The sequence below is a fragment of the Danio rerio genome, chromosome 13, assembly GCF_052040795.2.
Source record: "Danio rerio strain M-AB ecotype USA chromosome 13, GRCz13ab, whole genome shotgun sequence".
Taxonomy (NCBI): domain Eukaryota; kingdom Metazoa; phylum Chordata; class Actinopteri; order Cypriniformes; family Danionidae; genus Danio; species Danio rerio.
The window spans coordinates 47,510,425-47,532,555 of record NC_141033.1 but is presented as its reverse complement, the minus strand read 5'-3'; the positions used below and the strand labels follow the sequence as shown (position 1 = coordinate 47,532,555).

General features: G+C 33.9%; 2 protein-coding genes across 5 annotated transcripts in view; one reads left to right on the top strand and one right to left on the bottom strand.

The window, feature by feature from the left end:
* tslig1 (tRNA splicing ligase complex subunit 1) overlaps positions 1 to 11,742 on the bottom strand; it is a 31,869-nt gene extending 20,127 nt beyond the window's left edge. For 2 of the 4 annotated variants that reach the window (XR_015505126.1, XM_087277908.1), the window contains exons 1-3: positions 11,630 to 11,742; positions 8,254 to 8,278; positions 7,885 to 8,006 (exon numbers count right to left, since the gene is read on the bottom strand). Coding sequence is in view for 3 of the 4 variants with exons in the window: in XM_087277908.1 (XP_087134034.1) it covers positions 7,885 to 8,006; positions 8,254 to 8,278; positions 11,630 to 11,711 (229 nt within the window). In the remaining variant the exon portion in view is untranslated. 4 annotated transcript variants of the gene reach the window in all.
* A 4,762-nt stretch (positions 11,743 to 16,504) lies between these two features.
* On the top strand, positions 16,505 to 20,540 carry si:dkeyp-2e4.2. Its single transcript, NM_001128570.2, is given in 2 exon segments — positions 16,505 to 16,588; positions 19,606 to 20,540. A coding segment is annotated over 1 exon segment (756 nt). The 5' UTR covers positions 16,505 to 16,588; positions 19,606 to 19,635; the 3' UTR covers positions 20,392 to 20,540.
* The last annotated feature ends 1,591 nt before the right edge of the window (positions 20,541 to 22,131 follow it).

Sequence of the window (22,131 nt, the reverse complement as noted above, 5' to 3'; positions counted from 1 at the left end):
CATGCGCTTTGAAGAATTGAATAAACTAAATTGGCCGTAGTGTATGTGTGTGAATGTGAGTTTATTGGTGTTTTCAAGTACTGGGTTGTGGCTGGAAGGGCATCCGCATGTGTAAAACATATGCTAAAATAGCTGGCGGTTCATTCTGCTGTGGCGACCCCTGATAAACAAGGGACTAATGGGATAGTTCACTCAAAATTGAATATTTCTTCATCGTTTACTCCAAACTTTTAAGAGTTTTTTATTCAATTGAACACAAAAGAAGATGATTTGAAGAATGTGAGGTCTGACTTCCATAATAGGAACAAAGAATACAATCATTCTTCAGTATTTCTTTCTTTGTGTTCAACAGAAGTAAGAAACTCAAGTGGAGGATGAGTAAATAATTGAATATTCATTTTTGGAGTGTACTGTCTCTTTAAACTTTTGTCGCTTTGTAGTTTAAGCAGCACACTTTCAGGGCTGCAAACTGAAATTGAGATATCTTAAAGAGACAGTACACCCCAAAATGAAAATTCAACTATTTGCTCGATCCAAAACCTGAAGATATTTTGAAAGAAAACTGCAAACCTGTATTCATCGACTTTCATAGTAGGAAAAACAAACATTATGAAAGTCAGTGGTTACAGCTTTTCAGCTGTATTCGAAATATCTTCAGATTTTACATAAGTAAATTGTTTAATTTTCTTTTTTTTTGGGGGGGGGGGGGGGGGGGGGGCACTGTCTTTTTAAGATAACTTAATTTCAGTTTAAAGTGGTTGAGGGAGCCCTGAAAGTGTGTCAGCTTAAACTATAACCCATTTAAGGCCACCGGCAACTATAGTTGCCAAAGTTCATAGTTGCCAATTTCCTTTTATAAGTAATTTTCTACATGTTATCCATGTTTGATTTTTCATTAACATGCTATAAAACAACCAAATAAAATATTTCAAGAAATAAAAAAGGCAATAAATTTCTTTCCTGTCATGTCCGGATTTCATCTTCCTACCCCTAAGTTTTAGAGCAGTATTGGTAACACTTTACAATAAGGTTCATTAGTTAATGCATTTACTAACATGAACTAATCATGAACAACACTTGTACAGCATTTATTAATCATAATTGAACATTTACTAATGCATTATTAACATCCAAGTGCTTGTTAACATTAGTTAATGCACCATGAGTTAACATGACCTAACAATGAACGACTGTATTTTCATCAACTAACGTTAACTAACATGAACAAATACAGTAATAGATGTGTTGTTCATTGTTTGTTTATGTTAGTAAATGCATTAATTAACATTAACTAATGAACCTTATTGTAAAGTGTGACCGCAGTATTTTATTACAGCCTTAGACAAAGTTGAATTTAAAAGGATAGTTCACCCCAAAAGAAAAATTTACCCACTATTTAATCTCCTTTAAATAGTTTCACGCCTTAATGAGTTTCTTTATTCTGAAATAAAGTAGCATATTAAACTTTGTAGTTCAAGCTGACACACTTTCAGGGCTACCGCAATAACTTTAAACTTAAATTAAGTTTTCTTAAATCGACAGTACACCCCAAAAATGAAGATTCTGTTATTTATTCATCCAAAACCTGAAGATATTTTGAAAGAAAACTGCAAACCTGTAACCATTGACTTTCATAGTAGAAAAATAAACATTAGGAAAGTCAGTGGTTACAGGTTTTCAGCTTTCTTCAAAAAAAATCTTCAGGTTTTAGATGAGTAAATTGTTTAATTTTAATTTTTGGTGTGTACTGTCTCTTTAAGATGACTCAATTTCAGTTTAAAGTTATTGCGGCAGCCCTGGAAGTGCATCTGCTTTAACAATGAAGTGACAAAAGTTTTATATGCGACTTGTTTTTCTTGAATGATAAAATAGTTATTTCAGTCTTGCTGGGAAAAGAACAAACAGAATATTTAAGCAATTTAATTGTGCTTCTTGTGACTCATTTAAAAACACATTACGCCTATTTCTCAGTCACACAATGCCTTGGAATATTTAATTTTGGTTATTTCCACACTTTCAACAGCAGCTGAAAATAAACATGATTTAAATAGCTGCAATGTATAAACATGGTGTTTTTGTTCTTTTCCTCTGCACTGTTAACTAAAGGCAAAGTTACCCAAAACCAAAAAATCTGTCATCATTTACTCACCCTTAATTAAAAATCCCTTTGTTAGTTGTTATGTTGATACATATAATATACATTCACTTGACCGTTTCTTCAGTTGGCATTTAAATCATCACTGTTACCGTTGGAAATACAGTGCAGAGCGTATATATATATATATATATATATATATATATATATATATATATATATATATATATATATATATATATAGTTAATAGGAACTCTTATATATATTAATATACACTATCAGGTTAATTTAATAGATGACACTTGTTGCTTTTATATCTCTAACATATATTCAACAAATTTTGATAACAAAATCAAAAAACTGATAAAGATTTGTATTGTGTGAACTGTCCTTTAAATGCACACAGTACTTAAAAGAAAAAACAAATATTATTTTGATGTGCATGGACATACTGAATTAAAGTAAAGTATCTGTTTTAAACAACTTTTGGGGGGAAATAAAATGTAAAAAAAAACTAAACAAACATAGCTCATAAACCAAATTAGTCTTCCTTTTTCATTCAGCATAATATATATAAAAAAAATTAAAAATAAAAATAAAAGCGTCTGCTAAATGACTAAATGTAAATGTATATATCCTTGAAACATGGTTAATCCGACCTGCATTTACATAAAAGAATATGTAATCATGCTAAATGTTGTATTTTAAACGTAATGTAATGTGTGTATTTATATAGGACATGAACTGTGTATTGCCATACAACCGAAGCACTGCACAATCATGATGGATAAGAGCTGATTAAGGGAATTTGGTCAGGACATTGGGGTTACCCCTACTCTTTATGAGAAGTTCCATTGGATTTTTAATGACAACAGAGAATCAGGACCTCGGTTTAACATCTCATCCGAAAGACAGCGCTCACTGACAGGACGTATTGTGTCCACCTCACTATACTGGGGCGTTAGGACTCACACAGACCGCAGGTTGAGCGCCCCTGCTGGCCTCACTAACACCACTTCCAGGGCAACCTAGTTTTCTCATGTGATCTCCCATCCAGGTACTGACCAGGCTCAGCCCTGCTTAGCTTCAGTAAGTAACTGGTCACGGGCTGCAGGGTGACATGGCTGTGGCCATGATGAAAATTAGTCAAAACCTACACTATGAACAATTATTACTTGACTTTACTTAAAATAAGTGAGTAAACATTTTGTTTTTTAACTGATTAATTGACTTTACTTTTAAAAAGTCCTAAAATTAGCAAGTAAATGAACTATGTGAATAATTACAAAGATTTAGTTAAATCAACCTAACAGTTCCAAGCTATAACGTGCTTACTCGCTTTGTTAAGTAAAGTCAACTTGTTGCTTTTAGGCAATGGGTTTACTTTCTTTTTTCCAGAGTTATCTGTTCTGAGGGTGAAAAAAATAAATCTAGATATTAAAAAAACAAGCAAAGTTGTCCATATTTAAGTTTTCAGCAACGCATATTACTAAGCCAAATGTCATTTATATATATATATATATATATATATATCATTAGGTTGGTGGTTCATTCTGCTGTGGCAAGACCTAAGGGACTAATAAAGGGACATAAGCTGAAAAGAAAATGAATATATCATTAGTTTTACTCAATTTGTTTAAGTTAATTATTTTTACAGTCTATTAGTTTAAAGGGCAGATTCAAAGTATGAAGATTAGACATAAATGTCAATGAATTAAATTTCTATGCAAATATTTATATATAGTCATTTAATATAACATCAAAATATTCTTGCTCTATATATGCCTAAAAATATGTTTTTAATGTGTGAACTATTGCTACACTCTGAATGACATTAAAAAAGTCAATATTGCTACAAATAAATAAATTAATTAATTATTTATTTAATTAATAAATAACATTCTGATTGTAAACATTCTAAGAAAATGTTTTTTTATACTATGTTAAAAAAAAACTTTAAAAAAAAAGCACAGTTCCAAAAATAAATAAATAAATAAATAACATTAAAATGTACAAGGAAACCAAAAACAGAATGTAAAGCTGTATTACACTGTCATATCAATCCTTAAAAACCTCCATTTCATCTTTGACACATATTGTTGTAAGTGCTTTCTACAAAAGCTAACGTAATATATCATGAACTTCGTTTGTGATTTTGATAATGCATTGCACACGACAATTTAAACCTACTTTTATTAAATAGTTCTAATCCCATGACACATAATTACAAGTTTGTCCCCCTCCTTTTATGGGAAAAAAGCAGGTCAAACTTATTTGCATGACTTAAGGTGGGTGAGTAAATGAGGTTTTATTTCTTTAACTCTATTGTTTATACAGTGTTAAGACATGTTGTAATGTCTGCTCTACAAAGACGGTTTAATTTGTGCAAACTGCTGTGGTTTTGTCTAGAAAAATCCCACAAGTCTTTATGGTTGGATTAAAAAAAAACATTGTTTGTCAAGAAATGGTGACACTTTATATTAGTTTTTTGCCTATGTGCTTCCTTGAAATGAATCACTTGTTACTATGTGCTTATTGTGTAAATACATGTGTTATGGGTTTGTGATTGGTTCCTTCCATTTTCTGGCGTTGTATGTGAATCATTATAGTGCCGCAGGTGCGGCTAATCTTACAGCTTATTTAAGGAGCTGCCCAGATGTGTTTGCAAGACTGCTTTGGAGGATCGTTTTTTTCCTTTGACTTCCTTTGGCTTACCCACTGCCTATATTACTTTTGTTTATTTTGAACTTTGCTCCTATATAATTTGTTGTTGTTTTGACAGTTACATGTTATGTTAGACATTTCATTTGGTTACTTTGATACCCCTTTGCACTTTATTTTATTAGTTTGGTTTTGATCGCTTTAAATAAATATCTTTTTGCATTTTTTTCATTCAACTTGGTTTGGTTCCCTTCATTTTGTTGCGTGCTTGAGCCGGCACAAAACAACATGTATTTGCATCTGTATGTAATTACACTGTTGACCATCCCTTACACCATAACCCACCCTTAAACCTTTCCATATCCCACTTCAACTGGACCAGAAGTGTTCTGCAATACATTATGAACACAGTAAGTACATTACACTCACAGGCCACTTTATTAGGTACACCTGTCCAACTTCTCGTTAACGCGAATTTCTAATCAGCCAATCACATGGCAGCATCTCAGTGCCTTTAGGCATGTAGACATGGTCAAGACGATCTGCTGCAGTTTAAACCGAGCATCAGAATGGAGAAGAAAGGGGATTTAAGTGACTTTGAACGTAGCATGGTGGTTGCTGGTGCCAGACAAGCTGGTCTGAGTATTTCAGAAACTGCTGATCAACTGGGACTTTCACGCATATCTAATATGACATCATTATGACAAGCCATGTCATAAAGCGCAAATAAACATGAAAATGAGTTCACTTTACTCAATTGGCCTCCACAGTCACCAGAACTCAATCCAATAGAGCTCCTTTGGGATGTGGTGGAACGGGAGATTCGCTTCATGGATGTGCAGCCGACAAATCTGCAGCAACTGCGTGATGCTATCATGTAAATATAGGGAAAAATCTCTGAGGAATATTTCCAGTACCTTGTTGAATCTATGCCATGAAGCATTAAAGCAGTTCTGAAGGCAAAAGGGAGTCCAACGATTGCTCAACGATTCTGTAAGTTACCCTAGGACAAAAATGTGATACAAACACCACAAGGCTGATTAAAGAAAAGAGAGGAAGGGAGTTTTCTGTGTTATTTCCTATTAACCATTTAAGGCTCTAATTGGCTTTAGGAACATGCTGATAAGGCTCGTCTCTCTGTGCATGAACAATATGACATGTATAAGGAGGGTTTATTTATGTAGTGCTGTTTTGAATCCCTTCAGCTAATAAATCATCCATTTCTGTGTCTGGAAGGTTATCCTTTGTGTTACACAAACATTCTGAAGCATAATTTATTTTTGAAAATGCACTTTAAAATGTCCATTAATCATTAATAATGAACTCCAGCACTACTGACCAAAATAAATATAACATTTGAGATTTTTTTTGTTAAGGGTTTTGAAAGAAGTATCCTCACTTTATTTTAAGATACAATTCTCGCTGTTAATAAGCTTAGGCTTTTAGCTCAATAGACTTCTAAGATGATGCTAATTAATAGTTATTTAGGTAGTAGTCAGTTTTAGAGATGCAAAATAAGATCATGCAGAATATGTACTTTAAAAGTACTAATAAACAAACTATATCTCAATAATAGGCAGGTTATAAACCACCAACAAAATACAACTGTCAGGGTTCTGAAGTGGATTTTATACTCTTTAAAGTGTGAAGTTAATATATATATTCAAATTGTATGTATATAATCTGCTTGTAGACTTGCAAACCATTAGAAGAATTACCATATCACAAGAACTGGATAAGTTATATAGTTACCAGGTTTGGGTCAGGGGTTAACCTAGGTGGAAATTGAGGTCAGGGGTTAACCTAGGTGGAATTTGTGTGACATGTAGAAATAAGGGAAAAACAGATGATAGAGGTGGAATTTGGGGTCAAGGGTTAAACTAGGAGGGATCTTGTGTAATATATGGAGAACAAAAGAAAACTAGGGGTGTAAAAGGGTATTTAAGTAAAGCCAGCTCATTAGTGAGACAGGATTTTTCAGACAGAGATGCTACTGGGGGTCTCCTGAAAGTTCTCCTTTGTTGTCGACAATAAAGTATATTCTTCTGATATTCATAACCTCCAGACTGAGTTTGATTTAGTAAGAGAAAAACCAAGAAAACCACTACAGTTCCCACTCCGTCATGGACACCAGATTTAAGCACTTTCAATGACTTTTTAAACAAAAATAAAATATTGCGAAGAGAAAATTAAGTTGAGAAAAAAAAATAAAATTTTCAAGAATTGCAATTAAAAATCAAGTAATGCACAAAAAAAACTTAAATATTTGCAATTTTTAAGAAAAAACTATATATGTTAGCAAAACATTTTTATAGTATTGCCTCATTTTGATTTGCATTTTAGGCAACAGTGATTTTGCGATGCTGTTTTTACTTTACACTTCACGTTTCTGCGCGTTTCACTTTGTGGCCCACTTTGAAATCAGGATCACAAAGTGAAAGACGCAGAAACGTAAAGTGCAACGTGAAAACAGCATCGCAAACTCACTGTTGCCTAAAATGCTCATTAAAATGAGCACTGCAATCTATGGCTTTTTTATTGCAAATATTTTAGTTTTTTTTTTTTGTACCGTATGATTTTTATTTGCAGGTTTTTTTTTTGTTTTTTTGTAAATTTTATCTTTATTTCTCAAAAATGTATTTTCGCTTTGCTATTTTTGGAGATTTGCAGTTATTTATTAATTTATTTTTTGCCCAATACTTTATTTTTTGTAAGTTTTGTATTTTGCAAGTACTGTATATATGGCCCTAGATTAACTCCATAGTAATTAGGCAGGTCATTATATGATGATGGTTTCTTCTGTAGACAATGAAAAAAAATTGCCTAAGGGCTAATAATTTTGACCTTAAAATGGTGTTTAAAAATTTAAAATGAGCTTTTATTCTAGCCAAAATAAAACAAATAAGCCTTTCTCAAGAAGACGAAATACTATCAGACATAATGTGAAATATTCTTTGCTCTGTTAACATCATTTTGGGAAATACTTGAAAAAGAAAAAGCCTTTCAGTGAATAAATGCAGATGGGTGAGAGTAAATGATGACAAACTTTCCATTACAGGGACTTTATTTAAACACACTTTAAGTTTGTAACGGCAGAGATAAAAAAAGATATGTTTGTTTTTCCCACCTTCTGACTCCACTTCTACAGTATCGATGGGCTCCACCGTTTCTGTATCCGTCATGTAGCCAAACATGCCCATGGCACACTGCTCAAAGGCCTCCTCTAGAGAGTTACCCCATGAATGAATCCTGTGATGAATAAAGAGATGAAATGTCCACAGGGTTGTAGTGTGACTCCGCATATATTTACACACATTTGCAAGCTTTAAATCTTCCATTAATGGTCCATTTAGTGATATGAGCAGTGCACAAGTGACTCACTTTTCCTTTAGCCTCAGTTTTCACTCGAGTGTTTGTCTTAGCCAAGATTCATTTCTTACTATTTCCGTTATATTTACTAAAAATAACAGAACACCTTTCACAGGTAAATACTTACTGGACGTCTGCAGTGTGGTCGAGATCTGAAACAGAAGATCAAATATTGCTCAGATGATGATTTACAGTCAAACCCTAAAAATCTACACAAACACATAATATATATATAATATTATATATATATATATATAGTATTAAAATAAATGAATAAACATTGAGCTTAAGAATTTTGGTCTTTATCTGTGTATCAGTCTGTGATATGCTGCATTATTAAATGATGAACAACCTTACCTAACACTGGGTTTAATATACGTTTATACAAAAGAATAACCGCTTGTCGAGACCATTTCAATGTGCTCATGACCGTTTCCTGCTAGTTATCAAACTATTTCACATCAGTAACAAGAGGAAATTCAATCATAACTTAATGTTAAAACAGCTATCATAACGTTATTTATCAATATGTGGCTCTTTTTGGATTCTCGGAAGCTCTAGAAATTAAAAATGTAAAACAGGAAATACGTTGGGACTATTGTTTTTGTTTACATTCCTCAAAATGGTCTATAATTGTATCACCAAATTACGTAATAATGACTTCAAATGTGAAGCTTCGATGCCGCCTTTCAGATCTTTGGTTTCGAATCAGTGATTCAAATCTTGACTCACTTCAGCAAACGAGGGTTTATTACGTCATACTTTTTTTTAGCAAAATGACGCTTTTACTTAAAGAGTTTATTACCAAGTTATGTGTATTTATTTAAACAACAGAGACTTTTCTTCTTAAGAAAACTCAAGAAAACAAGAGTACCGACCCAGCTCTTACTAAATTTCTACAGGAGCACGATAGAGAGCATCCTCTGTCACTGCATCACAGTGTGGTACACAAGCTGCACTGCAGAAAACCAGAGAGCTCTAACCCTGACTGTTAAGACTGCACAGAGGATCATAGGAATTAAACTCCCAAACCTCGATACAGTCTACCCTAGCCGCCTACAGAGGAGAGCTAGCAACATCAAGGACCCTACTCATCCAGGACACAAACTTTTTGCACTACTCCCATCAGGGGAAAGATATAAGGCAATTAAGACCCGCACAAACAGGCTAAGGAGCAGCTTCTTCCCCAGACCTGTAGCCTGTGCCACCCCTCCTCTTCGTACACATTAACAGTCACCCCCACCCCCCCACTCACTCACTATCTTCCTGATGTTCTGCTGCTAATGCACAAAGACACTTTATGGATATTCATGTTTGCATTCATTTGCCACAATGTAAATACTGTGACTGATTACATTTAGTATTTTTTATTTTACATCTTATATTTTTAGTATTATGTCTATTGTTTGTTTTATGTGACTTAATACATTTAGTATATTTTATCTTGCATCTTATATTTTAGTATTATGTCTATTGTTTGTTTTCTCTCTTTTTATATTGCTGCTGGTCTCTGTGAGTTACCAAACAAATTTCGTTGTATAACTACAATGACAATAACAGTTCTTTACTTTACTCTTTACTTTAAAACATTTCTTTACTTTAATGAGAGGAAAACAATTACAATTATTATTTTGATATATCTTATTTGTGTACTTTCTGCAATATAAATAAAGCAAATTTTATTTCCCTTATTCTATAACTGCACTCATGTTAAACTTCTTTGTAACAACATTATTTTTATTTATTATCCTTATTTAAATATGATTTAAATGTGTCTATAAAGTATATATTTCTGTATTTCTCTGGTAATGATCATGCTTTCCATCTTATAGTTAATTTCTTTGTTGTGAAAAGATATAAGGCAATGAAGACCCGCACAAACAGGCTAAGGAGCAGCTTCTTCCCCAGAGCTGTAGCCTGTGCCACCCCTCCTCTTCGTACACATTAACAGTCACCCCCCCCCCCCCCCCCCCTCACTCACTCACTATCTATCTTCCTGATGTTCTGCTGCTAATGCACAAACACACTTTATGGATATTCATGTTTGCACTCATTTGCCACAATGTAAATACTGTGACTGATTACATTTAGTATTTTTTATTTTACATCTTATATTTTTAGTATTATGTCTATTGTTTGTTTTCTCTCTTTTTATATTGCTGCTGGTCTCTGTGAGTTACCAAACAAATTTCGTTGTATAACTACATTGACAATAACAGTTCTTTACTTTACTCTTTACTTTAAAACATTTCTTTACTTTAATGAGAGGAAAACAATTACACCTAAAATTTTCTAGGATGGAGTGTCTTTTTGGATAAAAAAATGTCAGACGATTGTTACATTATTCTGTATAAACATCCCCAAGATGTACATTTTTCTGGAACAATTGTTCTGAAAGTATTCAATGGATGAGAGCATGGTTATTACCTGAAATGTTTAGCATATCCAACAAAATATGAGAGATACATTTTAAGATTTTGCATAATGTATATCCTGCAATTTCCTAAATTGCTGATTATTTTGATATATCTAATGTGTGTACTTTCTGCAATATAAATAAAGCAACTTTTATTTCCCTTATTCTATAACTGCACTCATGTTAAACTTCTTTGTAACAACATTATTTTTATTTATTATCCTTATTTAAATATGATTTAAATGTGTCTATAAAGTATATATTTCTGTATTTCTCTGGTAATGATCATGCTTTTCATCTTATAGTTAATTTCTTTGTTACGCTGTACATTTTTATACACAAAAATAAGTTCCTAAAGGCAATACCTAGATACTTTTCTTTGCTGAAAATTCGTTCAGTATTGAATCTCTTAAGCTTATCAATAATAATAAGAATAAGTTTCTTAAAGCGTATGATCATCTTTTTTCTTAATGATTGAGGTTTTGTAAAGTGTTTTTTTTTTCTTCTCTTTACTATTTTTTGTTATTGGATTTTCTCCTCAATGCAGTGATGTTATTTTTCTTGTATTCAATAATAAAAGAGTCTAATTTACTAATTAAAAATGAGAATATAACTCCTAGTAGACCTAATTTGCTAAACCTAGAATAAAAGAAGCACTTTAGCACCATATTTAGCACACACATTATACAGATGCATTATATTTAATGCTTTACAAATAAACAAATAACACTGGACATTTTTTCGTACACAATTTATCAGTATTAATCTTGGGGTAATGTGTAAAGATATTTAAAGATTTACAACCTCAACAAAAAAATAATAATAATAGAATGATACGTGCTGACGTAATCCTGCACGTAACGTCACGCCACGTGATTTATTTTCATAAACATTCACGCTGCAATAATTCGTGCATTCGCAGTTAATACTGTTTTTCTGTAATGTTCCTGTCAAGCAATTGTCTTAAATTAATACCTATATACGACGACTATTACACTTTTTAGCACGTTTCCATTTAGTTACGTAGGTTTGTTCGTTTCTGGGTTTACATGATGATACATGCGGAACAGAAGTTGATTCCACTTACACTCATATTTCTTGGTGATTGGAGGATATTTAGCTTTAAGTGCTTTTTGCTCTTCAGTGAGATCAAGTTCTCGGTCATTCATTGTTCTGCTCTGACTAATTTTATGACTCTGCGAGTGTTATTTCCGTGAAAACATGCTTTTCGTACAGTGTGAAGGCTGAAACTGTGTATTTTGGTCATTTAAGAGTGCGACTTTCAGAATAAAAGTCCAGTATGTGATGCAGACAGGCTTCTTTTTTATATTTATATATATATATATATATATTTATTAGCAATGCTTGAACGGTAACAGAAAGGCATTAATACTTTTTTAGAATTACACAAAAGACTGTGTAACAATGGAATTGCATACATTCACAATATTTCCATCTTTGTTAATAATACAACCTATATAAATAAATAAAATAACAAAAATTAACAAAAAAATAAAGGTTGTAATGATATAAATGCTATAAATGCAGTAGCACGTCATCATGATGCAACTGTTCTAACTTCTTTTAATCAAACTGAGCTAAAAATGATTATATTTGGGTATTTTAACTCGCACCACACAAAAGAAAATAATGTTTTGTTTTGTTTTTTTATAAATTATTTATTAAGCAAATTTTATGTTCACAAAAGTAAATTCTCAAATTGTAAACCGGTCTTTGTGGTCTTCTTAAAAGATACAGATAATTATATAAAGTTGACTTCAGGAGAAGAAAGCTAAGAAAGCTTAAATCTGTTAACATCTGCTCTGCTATTTAGGTCTTTGTATAAGTAATCTTAAATAAACCCTTGTAAATGCAAAACACTTTAATGCTTTTCTGTTTTTTTCTCTCTCTTGCTTTCTTGAGGTTATTGTTATTATTTCTATTGTTCCTTATTGTTCTGTTATTTTTGTCAATGTCACTCATTGATATTGTATTTTATGTATTCAGCAATAATACAAACAAATCAATAAATAAAAATAATCCAACTGAACGTCTATATCAAGAACAAAAATTAGGAGACAACCTGGAATTTCCCAGTTTATCTAGATCAGAGATGTCCAAAGTAGGGCCTGCGGATTAATGTTGGCCCATGGTAACCTTTAATTTGGCTTGCCATTCACTCTGAGAAGAGATTTAGAATGATGTGAAGGTTGTGGTGATAGCTGTACATGTACACTCACCGGCCACTTTATTAGGTACACCTTACTAGTACCACATTGGACCCGCTTTTGTCTTCAAAACTGCCTTAATTCTTCATGGCATAGATTCAACAAGATATTGGAAAGGTATTTTTCTTAGAGATTTTGGTCTGAATTGACATGATAGCATCACGCAGTTGCTGCTGATGTTTCGGCTGCACATCTATGATGTGAATCTCTCGTTCCACCACATCCCAAAGGTGCTCTATTGGATTGAGGAATGGTGACTGTGGAGGCCATTTGAGTAGTGAACTCATTGTCATGTTCAAGAAACCAGTCTGAGATGATTTGCGTCTTATGACATGGCGTGTTATCCTGCTGGAAGTGGCCATCAGACGTTTTTCCAAACAAATAAATAAATACAAATAATCTAACTGAGGGCGAGGCAGTGGCGCAGTAGGTAGTGCTGTCGCCTCACAGCAAGAAGGTCGCTGAGTCACTGGTTCGAATCTTGGCTCAGTTGGCGTTTCTTGTGTGGAGTTTGCATGTTCCCCCTGCCGTGGGTTTTTCCTAAAGATGGGTTGCGGCTGGAAGGGCATCCGCTGCGTAAGAACTTGCTGGATAAGTTGGTGGTTCATTCCGCTGTGGTGACCCCGGATTAATAAAAGGGACTAATCCGACAAGAAAATGATGATGATAATCTAACTGAGCTTTAATATTGTGCTGGATGCCTTTATTTAATACCCTAATTAAATAAAGAAACCAGAATCCTCTCTTGGCTATATTTCCAAGATAGAGTTTTGTTAGTACCATCTTGTGTAATGTTAAAATTATATTCATACCTCACCACACAAGGTATCTTGATATGTTCTGAACCTAATGTCCACTCCAGTGAAGAAAATAAATAAAATGCACTTTTGTTAATAAAATAAATCCAGTCAAAAAGAAGAAATAAACAATCACAACAACAAAACAAAATCCTTTACATCATCCTCCAATGACTATAAAGGGCCTAAGACTATAAGTATGAAGAAGTCAGTTAAGCGTGCTGCTCCAGCCTGTTATACAGTATACAAGCCTTGAATACAGATGTTTAAGGTTTCAAGCTATCAATGTTTGATATACCTGAGGATATCTAACGTTTGATATTCTTAAGGATGTCTGATACATAGAAGAAATCTCTTTGAGTAAATACAAAGCAAAGTAACAATCAGTGTTTGTTATACTTGAGGATATCTACCGAGGTAGCAATGAATGCTAACCCAGATTTGGCATAAAGCTGGCACAGGAGGCATTCATCCGGTATTGGCATACAACATGTGGGCCAAACATAGCCCAGGTTTGGCCAATAATATCTGGATGCAGCCTTTATGATGCAAGCTAAGATTGCATCACTCAACAATGTAATGTCAAACACAATGCACTCAAATGGAGCGAGTGACGTCACTGTGAAGGGTAGGGTTAGGGGTGGGGTTAGGTGAGCCCATTAAAAAGCATTGGATGCAGCCCAGATTGCACTAAATCCAGACCCTTATCGGTTTGGCAGACGTGGCACCGTCTTTAAAGCGGCACACAAGATTTGGGCCAGATGTAAAGTGTAGTATTTAGCCCAGATGTTAAAACTAAATATGGAGCCTGGTAAGTTTGGCCTGTGTTGGTCCACATTTAAAATACATTTAAATTATTTTTGAATAACAAAAAAAAATCTACCATTCAGGTTGCCTTAAATAAAATTTAAAAAAGCACAACCATAGTGTGTTTACTTCTCAATGCTTCATGGGTTTATTAATTTCATTGCAATTGTGACACATCAACCTATCTGGCCCAGTCCAGGCCGAGTTATGGGTTATTAGCTTGGCTGAGACTTGACCCAAATATGGTCCATGTTTGGCCCTTGTCTGGAAGTCAGACTTGGTCCAGTCATGTATCGTAATTCACTACGGCATGTGGGCCAAGCAAAACCTAATTGTGTGGGCCAGAGCTGGGCCAGAGAAATTTTTCTATGTCGGTTAAGTTTGATATACTTGAGGATATCTGTAATACATAGAAGAAATCCCTTTGAGTAAATACACAGCAAACTAACAATCGGTGTTTGATATACTTGAGGATATCTAAAGATATCTAAAGTCTCTTTTTGTTCTCTCTCTCTTGGGTGATCCGTTTGAATAAAAACATAGCAAAGTGTTACATCAACATTCGGGCAGTCTTCTAGAAGTCTCGTCCTCCAAGTTCATAGCTCATAGTTGGCAAAGAATAAGTTTTTCTAAAGATAACGCTCTCAGGCTTCTTCCCGTTTCCGGTTTTAATTGGTCAGAAGTGTCATCTGGGCCATTTCTTCCCACATGGAAAGAACCTCTATAAACGTATGTTTTAATTCAGATTTTGATAGAGGTTTTTGATATATGTGACATATATAAAATTGCCCGTTTTCCTATATTATATGTACATACAGTTGAAGTCAGAATCGTTAGCCCCCCTGAATTATTTGCCCCCCTGTTTATTTTTTCCCCCAATTTCGGTTAAAGGGAGAGAAGATTTTTTCGACACATCATCCCCTTGAAATTATAAGGTTCTATCTGCGTTCTGAATGATTTTAAGATACTGAGCTTTAAAGTTTTCACATTCCATAGCAAACAATATGTGTGTAAAACTTGTTTTTTAAATAAGAAGTATTAAAATGTAAACAATTCATATAAAGAATGTAGTGCAAATATTGCAAATAAGTTGTCATTTAATAGGAATATGTCAATAACTCGATTTTGACAAAAATGACAAATAGAACCTTATAATTCTAATTTCTAATCATAATAGTTTTAATAACTCATCTCTAATAACAGTTTTTTTTTTTTTTTTTGCCAGGATGATCAAATCAGGGCCACAAATTGAAACATGCAAAAATGTTAAGTGCAAAATGAAACAGCATCGAAAACTCACTGTCTCAAAAGCAAATCAAAATGAGGCAATGCTATATATTGTATTTTTTATTATCATTGTTTTTTTTTGTTTTTTTTTTTTACACTTTTTGGTTTTATTTGCAGTTTTTTTGTGAATTTCATCTTTATTATTCAAAAAAAAAATTTCGCTTTGCAATTTTTTGAGATTTGCATTTATATTTTATTTATTTTTTTGCTCAATACAATTTTTTTTTTTTGTATGCAAAGCTTTCTTTTATTTTGCAAGTACAATTAAAGTCATAATTATTAGCCCCCCTTTGAATTGTCTTTTCTTTTTTAAATATTTCCCAAATGATGTTTAACAGGGCAAAGCATATTTCACATTACATCTGATAGTATTTATTTTTCTGAAGAAAGTCTTATTTGTTTTATTTCGGCTAGAATAAAAGCAGTTTTTATTTTTTTAAACACCATTTCTCCAAAATTATGAGCCCCTTTAGGCTATTTTATTTTTGATAATCTACAGAACAAACCATCGTTACAATAACTTGCCTAATTATCCACTAACCTGCCTAGTTAACCTAATTAACCTAGTTAAGCCTTTAAATGTCACTTTAAGCTGTATAGAAGTGTCTTGAAAAGTATCTAGTCAAATATTATTTACTGTCATCATGGCGAAGATAAAATAAATCAATTATTAGAGATGAGTTATTAAAACTATTATAATTTGAAAACAGAAATTTTGGGAAAAAATAAAAAGCTAATAATTCTGACTTTAACTGTACATATGGCCCTAGATTGACTCGCGCACACACGCACACCCAAGACCTGAGGAGGGCAGCAATGCGCCTTTATAAGTCTGGTCTACCTCAAATATCAGAAGAAGAAGATGATTGAATGGAAGAGGACAGTTGTAAACAGACCTGACGATTTTGCACAGGTTTTGATTTGCAAGTGAGTCCTTTGCTGTTAAATTTTCGAGTTGTGTATCAGTAGGTTTCTGACACTAAAGGTACAAAAAATATCGTGCTTTCTTTATGTCTCTTAGCAAAGTTGTAAATACTGAGTTAACAGAGAAGAACCAAGTTAACTTTTCTGGGCTTTTTAACAAACAGGTGCTTTTCTTTTAAAGTGAAATTGAAAATAAAAAACTTCCAAATGAAATTACTTGGCGAGAAATAAATATATCAAAGGGAACCTGTTTTCAGATATTATATCTTCAGAGCAGAATTAAATAAGACTTTTATTTTGTTACGTGCAATATTTTCATTGATATTTTCATTATGGTTGTTTAAATTAATTTGAACTCTCAGCAGTGAAACTTAAACCACACTGAACTAACTAAACTAAACTTCAACTCTGTAATCTGGACTTTTCTAGAATTATGTTAAACTGCTTTGTCACATTCTACATTGTAAAAAGCACTGTATAAATAAACATGAATTAATTAGAGAAAACGCTAGTTGTGTTCTGACTGTGAAGTGACTGTGCTGATAATATATATATATATATATATATATATATATATATATATATATATATATATATATATATATATATATATATATATATATATATAAAATAACACATGATGGGATATATACTGATAAACCTTCTGGAGTTCATGCCATATGGTTATGTGAATATCTTCACTCAGACATGTGTATGTCAGCGCACAGCAGACATTACACGTGTGTGTTTTGGCTGTCATTATTTATGTACAGTTTTACATGTATTTTGTATTTGTTTACATACTTTCAAATGTAGACTTCATATACATAATGTTATAATTATTGTATTTTTATTTATTAAGTAATTTATTTATACAGTGATAGACCCCCTCCCCCCCACACACCTTTTTATTACGATTCAGGAAATATATGAAAAACAAATTGCTTATGCACCAACATCCAGCATGCGATAGACCTGAACAGTGCAGTGACTTACTTTATCCAGAGATGAATTTCAAGTTGTAAAGAAATCCGTGTTTTTGAAACTAATGAAGACAGCAGAAGTCAATCACTTATTTTAATTATTTAGCCGGACATGTTGACTGCTCCAAAATGTTTTAAATGTTTCTAAAAATAATACATATTATGTTCAATGGGAAAACGCTGTTGTTTTTTACCCAGACATTTAAAAAAAGATCATATTTTAGAGCAGTAATCACCATACAAGGATACCTTGATATTTTAATCATACTGTACAAACACCCTATAACTGTGTGTAATTCACCATCTTTATGACTAAAAGAGCTCTGTAAAGGAATAATCTGGTTATTCTGAGTTATCCATAATCAGGATATTCTGCTAATATGAACCTATGCTGCCTTACTAAAATGAATACATGTATGGAGGGACAAATAGGGTATATGCCGAGCTAGTGCTTTTCCCATACTGATAAACATCCAGTGACCTGTTATTGTGAACTTTTTTCCATTTTATACAGTTCCTTTTACAGCATCGATGTTGTAATGTAATTAAAACACATTCGGTTAAATAAACTTTGGCATTCATTTAGTTGCTCAAGCGTAAAACGAGACAAAAACCGTTTACTCACACGCACCTGTCAGAATCGGCAGGCTAGCGCAGAAGCTCCATTGAATATTATAGGGTAAAATGAATGCTTAGATTACAAAGATATGGCGGGGGAAAATGTAATTTAATGCAGAGCTTCTTGTACAATCTGAGACCCACTTTATATCGGATATCACTCAGCCAGTGGAGATAGCTAATTTTTAAAGAAAACAGTCCTTAAACGCGCCGGTTTTTGCATTGGCATTCAGTTCGCCTGAAGCGCTTAACCCAGGTTACTGGCAAATTAAAAGTCCTATTAGCATGCTTCAGCGTATACCCTATAGTTGCCAGGAAAAACTGAATAACAGTCTGCAAACACCAGTGTTGCCAGACGTACGATAACTATCGTATTTGTACGATAATTTCGCCCTCTGTACGATGTACGATCAATAATGAGAAAAATCCTATAATGTACGATAATTTCAGAATTTTATGGCATTTAAAAGAAACTTCATTGTAATCTTCGGCTTCTTTACTTATTGATCCAGCTGCATCTTTTCTGTACTGTGAGGAGTAGGTGAAGTTAGGCACGTTTTCTATCTCATCTTACGTTGCCTCTTCTCAGCCAATCAACGTGGAGAATGGCTCTCTCTCACGAGTTAACGCTCCTGCTGTGCGTGCCCGTGGTTAGGTCAGTAGTTTTCAGTTCGAGGTCGATCTTTTAAGCAATAATGTTAAAACAATTCATGCTGTAAAGGAAGGTGAGAAGGACGGGAGTTTTCCCTTGATGTTCTTGTTTTTCCCCATTCAAATGCGTCTTGTGAACATGTTTTTTTACAAAGTTAGTCTCATCAAAACAAAGCATGCACACCTCAGAAAATAAATCCCTCAACATGTGGCAACATTCAATGACAGCAACTCAGAGGTGGAGTTTGAACCTTCCCATTAAGGTACCTAGTTTTTTTAACGTATTGTGGTCATTTGCACGTTGTGTCAAAACGCTGTGTCTAGATAATAGCTGTATACTCTCAGTTTGGCTCGTGTACGATAATTTTCCTCCAAAATACGATAATTTTGAGGTTCTGGTATGATACTTTGACATTTCCAATCTGGCAACACTGGCAAACACAGACTAGGTTGAGTTTTTTAGCTTCGTTGTTACTGACGTTAAAGTCTGTCTTCATCAAAACCTCAAGATTTGAGAGTGTTTCTCACAGAAGCAGCAGACATCAAATCAGATACAGATTACAGCACTGATGCTAAAAACATTTTGATTATGTTCAATAATATTTCTATAGTGTTTGATACGCTATTTCTTGTGCTGCAAGCTTTGATATTAAATAAGTGTTCAGACATCATTAGAGGTTTCTTTATTATTCATATTTGGGTAATCTGTGTAATGAGAAACTGAAGAATAACTCTGAATGCTTTCTTCTCTCTAATCTGTTTCATTAGACGTTGGCTTGAAATCTGGTCTGCATTAATATGAAGCCTGTGATCAAAAATGAAGAGTCTCTTCAGGGAGATCCAGAGTCCAAATCCACTAATAATGATGTAGAAACTTTGGTTCTGAGTAAAACAGAAGGATCGGCTGCTCTCTTTTGCAGACGGCTGAAATATCGAGTAAAAACTGATCAAACATCAGATCAAAGTTCATCAGATACTGACACAGAAGATGAGCTTCCCATCTCCACATCTCCAACCCCTGGTGAAGACTTAATCTGTAAGCTGTGTGGCTCTGAGTTTGGTAGTAACATAAGTATGGTGCGTCACATGCGAATACACACAGGAGAGACGCCGTACATCTGTGAAGTCTGTGGGAAAGGGTTCAAACGTCAAGGTTGGCTTAAAGAACACTTTCGTGTCCATACTGGCAACAAACGCAAGCGGGAAAAGAGATTGAGCTGTGATCAGTGTGAGATGAAGTTTAATAGCTCCACTGCTCTCCGAAGCCATTTAAATAAGCACAGAGGCGAGAGGCCGTTCGCCTGCGTTCAGTGTGACAAAACCTACTTCAATCAACATGATCTTAATCAACACCTCAGAGACTGTCATTCAGATAAAAAGCACGGCTGCTATTTGTGTGGAAATGAATTCACACGCCAGTCTTCACTGCAGAAACACATGCGGATCCACACAGGAGAGAGACCGTACTCCTGTCCACACTGTGGGAAGACTTTCTCCTATAAACACAGCATGAAAATGCATGTTAAAGGTGCTGTATGTAGGAGTGACAGCTGAGATATTGTAGTACAAATATAAAATATTGGAGTTTTGTTTTTTTCACTTGATCCCTCCTGATGACTCCACGGAAGTCGCCAGATTGACAACAGTCGAGTCTGTTTGTATTTTGTAGATTATTTGTTAATTAAAAACCACCTTGTGGGTTTAACTCTGAATCTGCATCTCATTGCTGTCCTGCATTTTTAACTGCACCCGCATACTATGAAGCAGCCTTCATGACTGAAATGAAATACGCTGTTTTCCAGCAAAGCGACATGTGAAAATAAATAATAAAAATAGGAAACACCCAAGACCCTTTTAAAGACTGGTAACATTTTTATGGTGCCAGCACATGTCGGTGTTGAGGGAAATGAAGTAGATATTCCAGCAAAGAAAGCAGTAAAACATCAGCAAACAGAAATGAATGCAGCAATCAGAACTTAAAAGAATAAGTTTGATGGAAGGAAGAAATGGCAAACATCATGTATCAACGGGTCTAAAGGAAGACATCTGTTTCAGATTTAACAGTGTGTTGGAAACGAGAGGAAAAGATATGGAGGTTGGAAGAAAGATATCAAGATTAAGAATAGCTCATACAACACTGAACTACACTGCACAAAATAGTGAAGCATGAAACTGGGAAATGAGACAAATGTAGACAGTAAAACTGCAAACTATATGATTTTAAATAGTCAAGCATATAAAAGAGAGATTTCAGTTAATTAATGAATTAGGACTGCTGGGTTTGAACAGTTCTCTTTAACCACTTAAACTCTGCTGTTATTTTGGGATTTCCGCCTGGATTTTGCCTACCCAAATTTAAAAGCTTCCCAAATCCACATGCAGAGGTGTAAATGCAAAAATTTGGTATCATTTTAAAGAAAACCCTTTGAATTTTCATAAAACACTTGTTTAAAATATCTGTATATGTCGTCTGTGTTATAATAAACACCTAAAAAAAGAGGCGCTTTTTGTAATTTTTTTTTTATAAACTCAAATTTGAAAGTGTACCTTTTATGTTCTGTGTGGTCTAGCGTGCTGTAATTAATTTTGGTGGTTCCAGCACATGTCTGTAATCATAGGGAAAAAGAAAAATGTCTCTACCATAATCTTTGCAAAAGTTATTGTATTCCAACTGATGAGAGGTGCTATACAAGCCACAGAGACTGATCCTTGTTTACATTTTTCACTATTCTTTTGTTTGATCAAACATAATTCATTGTGTTTGGACCACATCAGACATATAAAAGGATTACTTATGCACATCACCTCACAAACAGAGGAGAATAGCCCTGAAGCGCACAGTATAAGGTAAGAGATGACAGCTGTCTGTGCTATCTGGGGCTGCTTATTGATCATAAATGTATTGTTTACATTTCTGCGCCATGGAAACACCACAATTAATCCAACAAGTTTTTGGCATATGAATATAATTCGATAAAAAGAATGCTAGAACTGTATGAGCACCGGCAAGAGCTTTCATTTACGCTATATCTTGTACATGTGTCATATAAAAAATATGAAAATGAACCAATGTTCAATACCCAGCCTGGGTATCCAAAATACTGTGTATTTAAGTGTAAATAACTTTTATTCAGTAGAATAAAAACCAAAGTGATGCATATGTGCATAAAATATAGATTCTACACTTTCAAACGACACCACTTACGGGGGTCTGGTGCAACACTAGCCCTTTAAATCTGAAAGTGAAAGTCGATGACGTCACGGACCCGGTACCGGGTTTAAGTGGTTAAAAGT